The sequence below is a fragment of the Rattus norvegicus genome, chromosome 16, assembly GCF_021556685.1.
Source record: "Rattus norvegicus strain SHRSP/BbbUtx chromosome 16, alternate assembly SHRSP_T2T, whole genome shotgun sequence".
Taxonomy (NCBI): Eukaryota; Metazoa; Chordata; class Mammalia; order Rodentia; family Muridae; genus Rattus; species Rattus norvegicus.
In genome coordinates, this window is record NC_141549.1 from 54,240,609 (window position 1) to 54,253,257 (window position 12,649).

A 12,649-nucleotide genomic window follows, 5' to 3' on the forward strand; every position below is an offset into this window, starting at 1 on the left:
CGCCCCTTTCCGGCCGCCCCCGCCCCCGGGTGGGCGGGGCGACCCCGCCCCACTGTCAGTCAGCCGCAGGTCCCGCCCCCGCCCCCGCGCGTCTCAAGCCCGTGGGGCTCCAGTCGCCTCGCGGTCCCGCTACCTGGGCACGCCAGGTCGGCGGGCAGCTGCGGGCCCAGCGCGGGGCGGCGGCACCGAGGGGGGCGCGGCGGTGTCTGTTGGAGCGGTTCCCGCGCAGGGCCGCCGGCGAGGGCATGAGCACGGGCTGCCCTTGCCTCGCGAGCGGCGGCGGGAGCGGCGAGGCGGCCGGGCGCCGCGCACAGGCCACGGCCCGGGGCGGCGCCGGGGGGCAGCGGGCCGGGAGATGAGCCTGTCGCCAGCGGCCCAGGAAGCAGCATGCACCGCGATGCCACCGACAGCAGCGGCGCCCGCCGCGGCCCCACGTCCGCCGCAGACGCCTGCCGCGCTGCCCGGGGCTCCGCGGACGGACAGCGGACGGCGGACCGCCCGGGCGGGGGCTGGCGGGGGCCCGCAGCCGTGGCGGCCCTGGCCGTGCTGGCGCTGTGCTGCCTGGTCCCGGGCTGGGGACCGGCGGCGGGCACGGGGCCGGGCGCGGTACTGCTGCGCCTCAGCCTGTACCTGAGCTGCGCCGCGGCCGCCTTGCTGCTGGGGACACTGGTCGCGCTCGTCTGCTGGAGCCCGCGCGCCCAGCCGCCGGACTTCGCCTCTTCCTGGAGCCGGCTGGCGGCGGCCGTCCGCTGTCCGCTGCGGGTGAGTACCGGTCTCGGCTGCCTCGCGTGCCCGCGGCTTCGTGCGCGCGCAGATCCTGGGGGGCTCCCGCAGGGTGGCCCTCCCGCATCCTAAGCCCGCTGAGGACTGGGCGGCGCGGGCTTGGCCACGCGCGCGGTTTTAGGCTCTGTAGTTACTCATCCACCATCCTCTGCACGCAGAGATCCAGGCAGGTCTCCGAGGTTGAAGTTGGTGAGTGCTGGCGAAAAATCGCACACAGCACCTACAGGAGGAGGCAGGCTTCGCTCTCAGTACTGATGATTCTGTTGGGGTTTTCCATCTGTAGTGTGTGGGAGATAACTTTATGATGGTTTCCAGAAGAGAAAACTTGGTTGGGTCACCCAGTCCGAGCTCACTCAATGGGCCCTGTGTACTTCACACCTGTAAGGTCTTGTTTTCCTCCATGTGGGTTAAGTGGTAACGCAGCTCAGTTGGATGTCTGATTTGAGGGGATTGGGGGACATGCTCACTAGGAACCACTGTCTTTTGTTAAGAGGAAAAGCTGACGTCAGTGAGGTGTAGGACACCAGGGTTGTGGTTATGTAGGGATATATAGGTTATGTTGTGGAATGCAGTTAAGAATTTTATTTTCAACGTGCTTTGCCCTCCTTCCTAACGACCCCATGTTTGCCTAAAATCAAACTTTACCTCCAGTCTGTTCATAATAACCCTTTAAAGGGACCTTCATTTTACCTGAACTTGGCTGATTGACATCTTCATAAAACTGAAATTGCCCGAGATCTAGGGGGCGTGGGAAAGGCGGTTGCTCAACTTCATAAAAACGTTTGTTAGAGTGACTTGTGTCCCCAGAGTTTGTATTTGCTTATGGTACGAGCCGTTTATTTCTTTCTGGAAAAGCTTTCTACTCTTCAAAATGACTTTCCAGAGCTTGCCACTTCAGAATGGCCTTCTCCCTCATTAGACCCAGGAAACACATAGGCAGTCTCAAAAGACTAGAAATGACTGTTCCACTTAAAGGCGTTGATTGGCTGTACATTTTACTCTTGTAACTTAGAGTTGGTGAGTAGATGTGTTCTACTCTTTTCCCAGTTCTAATAAGGATCCAAAAAGTTTACCAGTTTGTTTTTAGACCTATAAGGCACACCACAGTTCTTAAATAGTATACATAAGAACTTCTACTAAATTCAGTTTTATAATTGAGCATCTTTAATAAACCAAGTCTTACATATTCTAGAAGTTTGGGTTGAATTAGCAAGTCACTTAAAAGTCCTGTTCACTGTAGATTATATTCCTGTGGGAAGCCAGACAGTAAATAAGATACTTTTGGATCGTGTTTATAAAGCAGAAAGGAAACCAAGAGTTGAGTGGTTGGGTGTTAATGCAGGTGAGGGAAGGAAGTGCAAACGGTGGGGTGAGGTTCAGAGTTGTGATATCATTTACTCATCAGGCGGGGTCCCCAACCTCCTCACTGTGTGCATTGCTCCTCAGTTGCCTTCACAGTGCATACCCTCAGATCTCCTGGGTTTGTTTCTGAGTAAGGCGCAATTGAAATTATCATCCAGAGAAATGATTTTGCAGGTGAATTAGGGGGAAAAAAAACCAGCACTTGAAACGTGATAGTAAGACAGCAAGTGCAATCCTGACTTCAGGTTACAGAAGGGGTGAATTTTAACCTGGGGAAAGGTATTTCAACTTGAATCCCTGTGACAGCTTTACCTAAGGTCATTAGGAAGTTACTTTCTTAGTTGTAGATCATTTCAACTTGAGGGGCATGTAACTCACAGAATATTCAGGTTTTCTTACAGATGATGTTTAGTCTAGCCCTACTGCTGGCTGTATTTGCAGAAATCCCAGTTTTTGAAGTGATTGTTCTCTTTATGAATGGAAGGCTGGGGAGCGTAGACATGTGGCGTCGTGTAAGATATCTGGGAGTTCTGTGGGAGTAGCCTAGAAGCTGGACCACACAGGTCATCTACCATATGTGGAGCAGGAGGCTGGTTAACAGTTAACCAAATGGAGCTAGGGTAACAGTGAATACCCAGAAATTCAGATTCAGATTTTAAAATGATCTGTTCTTATGCAGTGCACTTTGAATGCTTAACATATGGGCTAGATAAAAATCCTGCCGTCTATTCCATTTTTCTATCCCATCCCTCCCACCTCATCTCCCTTGTTGGTTTCCTTCTGTTGAGTAAAACAAGACAAAACAAAACAAACAAACAAACAAACAAACAAAACACACACATTGCTAACAGCAGATAAAAACTTGTTTTGTTTTTTGGAGGCCGAGGCTTGCTATATAGTCCAGACTAGCCTTGAACTCTTTTTTAAGAATACTTAAAAAAATTGTATATATGGTGTTTGCATGTATGTGTGTATACATGTATGTGTGGGTACACTGCCCTAAGTCCAGGCCAAAGGTCAACAGTTTATGTCTCCATCAAGTTGATTGATGCTCGAGTCCTTTGGGACCAGGAGAATGGTAGTCCCTCAGCGTTAGGAAAATGAGGAGGAGGGGATGGCAGACACCAAGGGAACAAGGAAGCGAGAAGACGGATGCACGTGTGAACTCACAGAGACTGTGGCAGCACGTACAGGCCTGAACAGGTCTAAGCCAGATGGTTTCCAGTGCCAAGAAGGGATGTGGACATGAGCCCCCACTCTCAAAGGAAAATTAGTTTTCTCCAACAGAGTCTCACATTTAAGGGCAGGCCTTATGTCCACTGTAGATGGCCAATGCAAAGTAAACTTAATGGCATTTTTGGAATTTTCTTTTTGTTTGTTTGCTTGTTTGTTGTTTTGGTCTCACAGTACCTTGACTGGACATTTTATTAAAATAAAAAACCTTACAGACCTTTTGTTTATGATTATGGTTTCTGATTTTGTTTTTATGGGTTTTCTCTCTGTGTTTCTTATGCTTTTGCTTTGGCTCATTTTCCTGTTTGTTGTTTTCTGTTATTCTGGGTTCTTTGATTTTATCATATCTTATTATTATTTTAGATGCCCATTTTTATTCTAAGGAGCAAGAGAATAAAAGAAAGGTATGAATTTGTGTGGGTTAGTAAGTGGGGAGGAACTAGGAGAAGCTGGGGAGGGAAACCGTAATCAGACTATATTATATCAATAAAAATATTATTAAAATATATTAATATCAGACTATATTATTTCAACAAAAATATAATTTTTATTTTGTATATGTGGCATATGCATGCATGTGTGTGTGCATGTATGTGTGGGTGCACTAGCCCATGTTGAGGCTAGAGGTAAACAGTGATGTCTTTCTCTTCACATCCTCCTCCTCTGCCTCTTCCTCCTCCATCATTGAGATGGGGTCTCACTGAAGCTAGAGCTTCCCATTGGAGCTACACTGGCTGGCCAGTGAGCCCTGTCTCTGTCCTCTGAAAGCTCTGTCTTTACAGAGTGTATGCACCCAACAAAGGTGATGGGGATCTAAACTCAGGCCCTCAAGCTTGTACAGAGTTCTCATGCACAGCCTGGCATCCTCTGGCCTCTGGCCTTGATCTTCATCTTCTGAGGATTGGGATTGTAGGTGTGGACTGTCGCACCCGGTGAAGGAGGCTCGTCATGCTTCTGGATGCTTCTGGATGCTTTGTAGTGTGCTCAGTTGTAAACACCATGTAGTTGCGATCTGTAACTGACACTTCTTTGTTATTATCCCCTGTACCTAACAGGAGTTAAAGGGTGCCCAAGTGTTTACTGATGATAATTAGGAAAATTAAGTTTATTTATGGTCATTAAATCTGTGCTTTTCCTTTTCAATTAATCTAATACCTAGCGAGTATCTTAGATGTGTACAGATTTTGGATTTTATATCAGTAGGAGCAACTACTGATTAATAATAATAGCTTTCATCCCAGAGAAAAATTCTGTCTCAACTGTCTGTTGGTAGTTTTAAGAAGTACAGAAGCCTTCTGGATCAAGAAGGTTGACCCCAAAGTTTTGAGAATAGCTGTCTGGGTCCTGTAGGGAGAGTTCTTAGCCCAGTTTTGCTAGGAGGGCTGGCTGTCTTGGTATAGTGTTCCTAGTCTAAAGTGTAGTTTGGTATTCTGCTGACCATTTAACCTGTTTGGATTTGATCATTCATTAGCCACAGGTGCTGGACAGTTCAGACTTTATCCTTTCGTGGGAGAAGGGACACAGCTTACATTTTGGTGAAATAGATTTCTTTCAATTTTCTTCACCTTCTCCATTTCAGACTCTGGATTTTTCTCTTTTTGTCAGATACAATTTACTAGCTACTTAAAAAAAACTTACCGTAAGTTGGAATTTTATAATAGTGTATGTTTATAGGGAACTCAGTGTGGACTATTCTAATCTGATAAGCAAATTAATCTCCATTGTCTGAAATACTTAATGTTTTCTATTTGATTTATACCATGTGAAAATGAATAAGTAATTAATGGGGGTTGGGGGCCATATAGCAAAGTCCACCGAAGTTTTGCATAGCAGCATATGGGAAACAGTAGCATGTGGCTGTTTAGAGAAAGAGCTTGTGGAAGACTGTAAGGTTCACCAGACAGAAAAGTTGAGAGTTTGTCAAATCAAGTCATCAAGCATTTCTAAGTTCTGATCCTGCTGGTTTTTTGTTTTTTTTGTTTTTTTGTAATTGTTTTGTTTTGCTGGTTGTTGTTGTTGTTGTTGTTGTCGTCGTCGTCATCGCCTCCTGTGTTCCTGAGTGCCAGCATGCATATGCTCTCAGTAGATGGATTTGGTGAGAACAAAGGTCAATAAGTCTAGATGGCATTTTTAGGTTTGAAGGTTCAACCAGCTTCCTAGCAAAGACGGGGAGCCTTGCAATAGCAGCATTGAGAGCTCGAATTACTCTCTCTCTAAGTGTGTGGCACTGTGACATTGGGGAGGATCCAGAGGTAAACAAGAGTAGTCCCTGTCCAGCCCTCTCAGACCGAGTGGCATTGACTGGACAGAAAGGCAGATGTTTAGAGACACAGTGAGGACATTCACACAGCCATCCTCTGCTCTAGTTGGCTTGGGTCAGGCTGCTAGGATTCCTAAATGGGTTCTTTTACTAATACAAATGTTCTTTGAGTGAAGCAAACTTAATTTAGTTACTTGAGAGGAAGAGGAAAGAAACAGGAATGAGAGAGACTATACATAGCCTCGTTGTGGCTTTCCTTCATTATTCTAATGTGATAAGCAATCCGCAGTAATTTGATAACAGATAATGTCGTAATAATTTAACCTCCTTACTCAGGACACTTTTCACCTTTCAGCTAAGGGAGTTTGAGTCATCGTGACCAGTAGGAAAAAAAATGGCTTTTTAAAAAATGTCTAGTAAATCATTGGATTGATAATTGGTTTACAGAATACCAATGAAAAACTTTTAAATCAGAATCCTGCCTAAATGTTTGTGGCATAGGGATGCTGCATTTTAAATTCAGGCTGTACAGAAGTTTGGGTATACTTTTTTATAGATCACACCGTCACGTGATTAATAAAAGCGAATGGAAGGATAATGAGTGTGCGTAGGGAATCTTTTTTCATTTTATAAAGGCAGGCACCAGTGGAGTTGCTATCTATTCTTCTAGATATATTTTAACATATAAACTAATACAAACACACATTCAAGAAGCTTTTGATACCTGTCATTTCATGGTCTGTGCACAGTGATTGCACATGCAGAAAAAATACTTTCTCTGGCCTCTCGTTAGGAAGGAAGTTAGGAATAACGATAACTTCAAAGTAGATTGAACACAAGGAACATAAAAAGAAATGCCAATCAAAGCCAGCAAAGATATCCTAGGAAATGAGGAAGCTGTATGTGAATTCAGCAGTGCTTTCCAAAGGGAGCACTATACATTTTCATCACTTGGTAAAAGGCTCCAGAAAACTGCTTCAGAGACAGAGCATTGGCCCATTTGAGATTTGAGTTGTTGGTGAATATATCAGATGAGTCACAGGAGCCAAGATGGGAAAGATAATCTTGGCCTTGTGGAAGTCCTTAAGTGAGAGTAGAATCGAAGTTTCGTGTGTAGGCCCGGCAGCTTTTGCCATTTTCTGAGTACAAGAGTGATAACATCAGAGGTAGGCTCTAGACATGCCCAGTGGAATGTGATTAGGCTTACAGTGAGAATGGCCGGAGCAGTAACATCATGAAGATGAGGCTGCTGGCCCCCAGTGGCTCAGACTGAAGTCCCAGTCCTCCAAGGCCTGAGCAGATGATCTGGAAGTTGAAGCCAGTCTTGGTTACACAGTGAGTTCAGGCTAGACCACCCTGAGCTATAGAATGACTTCTGGTCCAGGAAAGAGAAAATAGTCAAGGTTTTTACTTGGCTTTATTAAATATCACTAGTTACATGGCAGATAGGTTTGAGAAGGTCGCCAAGCATTCTGCTGTTCATTTGCTAGTGACTCAGTACCCAACAACCCTCAACATCTCTCTGTCCTGGTTAGTTCTGTTGTCAACCTGACACACCTGGGAAAAGGGAATTCAGTTGAAGATTTGCCTTAGCCAGACTGGCCTCTGGGCAGGTCTGGGGCATTTTCTTGATGGCTACTAGATATGGGAGGGCCCAGTCTGTGGGCAGTGTCCTCCCTGGGCTGCTGGGCCAGGCCTGTATAGAAAGGCAGTGGACCATGAGTCTGGAACAGCCTGTAACAGCATCGCTTCATGGTCTCTGCTTCAGGCCCTGCCTCAGCTTCCCTAGTCTATGTCCTGGAAACCTAGTATATCCTTTCCTTTATCACAAAGCAAAAGGCAAACTAAAAAAAAAAAAAAGAAAACCAAACCAAACCAAAACCACCCCCCCCCAAAAAAAAAACAAAAAAAAGCAAGCCTCCGCCTACACTTCAGTGTGAAGGCTGAAGTCTTGAGGTGTGGTTGTCCTACACTGAACCTTCTTACTTCTGGTCACTCTGTGTTTATTTCCAACTCTAGAATCTTAAGCGGCTTTTTGTCTGAGTAGTACACAGTGATGTCACCTTGCTAATTGATGTTGCTAGCTTGAAAATGCTGTAGGGTTCATTTCTAAACCATATCACATTGGGGTAGACAGTGTCCTAGATTTTCTTTAAAAATGTATGTTTTCAGTTGTACTGAAAAGCTGACTCAGCAAGTTTCCTGCAGAGGGGACAGGCTGCAGAACATGAAGAGTGTCTGTTGAAGGCTGTTAGCGTTCGGATGACTGCATAGAAAGCTAATTTTTTTTTTTTTTAACAGCAATTGGAATTTGAAAAGAGAAAAAAACCCTGCAAACTCAACTAGCTTAGCAAAGTAGTGTTGGTTGGTCAGGTGCAGAGGGCAAGGGTACATCTTCCCCAGAGGCCTTCGGAATCCCCTGAATGACAGGTGTGGGTCTGAGTCACACCCTGCTTGAGCCGTGGGTGCCTTTCTATAGTTTATCCAAACGTGCTAGAGCTTTCCAGAAAACTTCCTGCATGTGAGTGTATTTTGGTGGACTTGGGATCACATGCTGCTTTTGGAGAAGGTAGCTAGGCTTTTGAGGTATACTGAATCCTACCCCAGGGCTAGCCAGCACTTATCAGCTCCTTTAGGTGTTGACCTTTTCTTGTACATTTATTGGCCTGGGGATTCCCATGCCTGATAGCAGGAAGCTGGATGTAAATAAAAATTTATTTAAATTTAAAGTAAAATGCCTCTGAGGACTAGGAGGAAACTGAATTGTACATTGTCAAAATAAGATGTGATTTGTCTGTGTTAGATTTAATAAGTCTTCTATCTTACTGTTTAATACACCTTTTGGAAAATTAATTTGCAGCCTCCATTTCTTACTTAACTAGACTAATTGTAGTTGTCCCTGTCCTCTGCGTGGAGTAGTAACGAATATCTGTAAGCTTTGACTGCTCATCTTCTGACTGGACCTTTAGCCCCTCCCCTTTGACCCTCACCCCTCCTCTTCACCACTACCCCATCCTTGACCATCTACATTTCTGTGAGTTAGTTTTTCAGTGTCTTCAGTTCTTGCTTGATGCGGAGCCTGGGGGAAAGGGCATTTCTGGGTACTCCACTGCCTCCTTCCTAGAACTGCAGATCCTGCTGCTGCTGCTGCTGCTGCTGCTGCTGCTGCTGCTTTTCCTAGGCTGCTTTCCTGCTAGGTCAGAGACAGGAAGCTGTTTCTATCACTCAGCACACTAAACAAAGAAAGTTAACCTGCTGTGTGGAAGTTGGGGAGTTTGCACTTCTTGGGGCAACAGTTTCTTTTCTGCTCTTGGCTTCTCTCCATCTCGCCTGGATCACTCTAGAATGTTCCCTGGCCTCCAGCCTTGAACCCTGGCAAAATAAGTCTTCTCACGGAAAGTGTCCTCCTCCTGTGCAGGGAACCCAACAAATGCATACCCTAGGGCTTTCTTTAGTCATGCTACACGGGAAATGAACGTTTTTGGTATTCTAGAAACTACCATGTGCTTCTTTCATTTTCCCACCAAAGGATGCTTGTTCATCTCTGTCCTTGACTTTCGGTTTCACTCAACCTTTCTCTTTCCAAGATCTTTGATAACTCAGAAAGCTGATGTGGTTTTCAGCTTTCAAGTCTGTTTTGCAGTACCATTGAAATTCTGTCAGTCTCACTGGCCTCTCCCACTAACCATCTCTACACTGGAAACTCCCTCAGGCCCGTTTATTCACCTGCCTTCTTGGACATTTCTCATTAGTAGCCGCTGTAATTTGTGAAAGACATCTAAGACCTCCTAGATGAGTGAGGCCTCTTGCCTTCCTTGTCAGTGCCCAGCACTTCCACGGGTCACGTCCCACAGCCTGAGCTCCCTGATGTCTTGGCAGATCTCTCCTGCACTTGGTCCACGACCCCGCATGCTACCCATTTCTTTCAATTTCTCACCCTACCACAGCAATGGCAGCAGCTGAGATGGTCTGTGTGCCTCTGGGTTGTCTCCTTCTTTAATTATACAAACCCATGCAGAGCAGCTTCTTGTAACTTGTTTAATTAAGGCCTGTCAGCAGCTTCCTGTTGTTATTTGCAGCTCCAGTCTGGACCGTTGCAGTTACTTCCACTCTCCCTGCCCTAGCCTCAGTCCTCGGTGTCAAGCTCCCTGTGCTTCTGCCTTCAGCACTGCTGTCTGTCCCATTACCTGTTCTCTTCTTCCTTCAGCCCTCGCATTACCCGGGTAAAGACCTTTTCCCTGGATTTACATGTCCAGTAGCACCGAATACTTCTTGTGCCTATCACAGCTTATCCTGACAGGGTCTCACTATATATCTCTGCTGTCCTGTAACTCATTCTAGAGACCAGGCTGGTGTCGAAATGAGAAATCCACCTGCCTCTGCTTCTTGAGTACTGGAATCAAAGGTGTGCACCACCACACCCCACTCACAGCTTTAATATTATGCCATCTGGGAGTAGTCCCGTGTCTTTTATGGTACCCCTTGTACTCTAGGCACAAAGTCCCCTCTGTTATCTTTAGTATTTCACTAGTGACTTGGTAGATGAAGGATAAATGCTTTTAGAATGAATCAGTACAGCATAGAGTTTTGAAGTTAGCATTTTTTCCCGACTTTGAACCACAACAGTAAGCTGTATACTCTTACAGTTCTCTGGTAAAAGTCAGGTTTCCCACACTCTGATTCATTAAGGGTTAATTTTGACAGCCACTTTCAGGTTTACCACAAAAACAAACAAGAAAGGATCAGAGGCAGGATTGGTGACTGTTTGGGGGCAGGGTTCATGCTGTAGTCTATGTAGCCTGGAATCCTCAGGTTATCCAGGATGTCCTCAAACTCAAGGCAGAAACTCTACCTCAGCCTCTGCCTCCCCAGTGCTGGGATTAAAGGCATTCACCAACACCGTCCAGCTCACACGTTGGATTGTATACCATCTGGGAGCAGTCCCATGTCCTTTATTGTTAACCCTTGTACTCTAGGCAGAGTGCGGATTGCTAGGCATGGACTGTCACGCCCGCTGATAAGGTGTGCGGTGAGCATGATTGAGTGCTATAACCGCTTCCTTGTTTTTAAACTTTAAAGTGGTTTATCATTGTAAGAAATAACACATAATCAGGGTAGGGCTCAGGGGAAGGTCCAGCACCGTTTCACTGTCCACCTCTTGGCTCTCCCTTCTCATGAGTCAGTTCGTTCTTGGGCTGTTGGTCAAATGACTGCATCAGTTTTAGGTACAACAATTCACAGGATGAGAATTGGGAGATGCAGGAAAATGATTGGAACCAGAAAATAAAACAAAATTAATAAATAAGCAGCAAAACAATTCCTAGAAATGCCCCTGGCATTGTTCCGCTCACATCTTACTGGTCAGGTTTGGATCAGTTCCCATTTCCAAGAAACTGCTGGTAAGGCTTCCAAGATTTCTCAAGATTTCTCACCGCCTTTGGACAGTCTGAGCAAGGAGACCAAGGCATTAAAGTAATGGGCACTTCACCTCCTGTGAGCGCTTCCCATGACCAGCATCTTCCTCTGTTCACGCACACTCACTCCGATCACCGGCTGTTCCTGATTTTATCTCTGTGTGGCATCCCTGTGCGGCCTCAAGCTCACAGGAGGCCTTTGCACCCATCCTTAGTGCATTTGGTTCTGCTTGAGGGATGTGCAAGTCCCGCTTTCCTCCTGTCTAGTCAGTTTTGTGTTCTTCATTTCTGTCCAGTAAACATTTTCTAAGGTCAAGAGAGGGCAACTCCAGCTTAATTCTAGGTTTCAGCTTGTGTATCTGAATGGATACAGGTGCCATTTGTGTAGCTTTGACATGGTGGAGGTAAGAATGTAAAAGTTTTGGCCCTATATTTTTTGACATCCCTTGGGTGTGGTCAACTTGTATGTATTAGGTCTGCAGATGTGCAGTCTGTGGGAGAGATAAGGGCTGAACAAGAATTGTCAGAGGGGAATTGGTGAGTTGGTAGTCAGTCGTTGAATAGAAGGGAGGTGGGCAGGCAAAGGATGAACAGCCTGCTGAGGGGTGAGAGGAATGGGTAGAGACTCAGGAGAGGAAGACCCAGAGATGATGTGTGAGAGAGAATAGCCAACAGGATCACAGGGTGTGATATTCTAGGTCTGTGCCAGGATAGTATGGGGCTCTAGGCAAAGAGGTGAAGGTAGCTTTGGATGCAGAAATGGCATTCAGATTGAAGAGTGGGGGGTGGGAAGTCTAGGGATAGTCCGTGCAGCGCACAGTCCAGAGGTGGGCTGAGGAGGAAGGGAGAAAGGCAGCAAGGGAAGATAGTAGTGTCATACATTACGGGATTGATAGTCCTTTAAAAATACTTTTAGACTTATTTATTTACTTATGTGTATGAGTGTCTTGTGTACATGTGTCTATATGTACTTGTGTGTGTGGTACTTTTAGAGGTCAGAAGAGGGTATCAGATCCCCTGAAACTAAGTGAGCTGGCATTGTGGTCATGTGGGTGCTGTTGTCATTTTTCTGAGATAAAGACTTCAGAGGAAGGGGCTGGAAATCTCAGAGGTAGGGGCTGGCCAATAGAGCAGTGCCAGGGGAATAAGGTCAGAGCATGTGTGGACTGAACTAGGCTTGAGACTCGTTGGGGAGGGGTGAAGTGAGAGCACTGTCTCAAGCCTCAAATATCTTGGTAAGTGGGAAGTGAAAATAATTATTGAAGGTGAGGAAGATGACATTTTATAGAAGTTACTTCCTTTTTTAAAAGGTTGTTTTAAAGGAGGTGGTAAACAATTGGACATAAGTGGGTGAAATGACAGCAAGAACATCTATTGAGCCCTTGCTGTCTACTAAGCATCAAACTGAATACCAATTTACTCCTCTCAGTCACGAGGCATGTATTATTACTCCATTTTATGAATCAACACACAGGTTTAAATGGATTAATGACATCCCAAATCTGACAGCTAGATGAAGGGCTGGTGGCTCTGGGTTCTTCATGGTATGACAGATTAGACGCAAGCATATCTGCTAGTCACTTAGATATCACCTAAG

General features: G+C 45.8%; 3 protein-coding genes across 6 annotated transcripts in view; 2 read left to right on the forward strand and 1 right to left on the reverse strand.

Moving 5' to 3' along the window:
- The window catches only part of Cfap97 (cilia and flagella associated protein 97), a 49,091-nt gene extending 48,314 nt beyond the window's left edge, over positions 1 to 777 (reverse strand). For all 3 annotated transcript variants that reach the window (NM_001436809.1, NM_001436806.1, NM_001436813.1), the window contains 1 exon segment: positions 631 to 777. The gene's annotated coding sequence lies outside the window, so the exon portion shown is untranslated.
- The window catches only part of Erich1 (glutamate-rich 1), a gene marked incomplete at its 5' end in the record, with an annotated part of 52,793,804 nt that overhangs the window by 23,370,049 nt on the left and 29,411,106 nt on the right, over positions 1 to 12,649 (forward strand).
- Snx25 (sorting nexin 25) overlaps positions 112 to 12,649 on the forward strand; it is a 103,556-nt gene continuing 91,018 nt past the window's right edge. For 2 of the 3 annotated variants that reach the window (NM_001432812.1, XM_087588346.1), the window contains exon 1: positions 112 to 762. In NM_001432812.1, the coding sequence (NP_001419741.1) occupies positions 388 to 762 (375 nt within the window). In that variant the 5' untranslated portion in view covers positions 112 to 387. Of the gene's footprint in view, positions 763 to 883; positions 973 to 12,649 lie in introns of those variants that run through there. The other variant, NM_001432813.1, reaches the window with a different exon arrangement.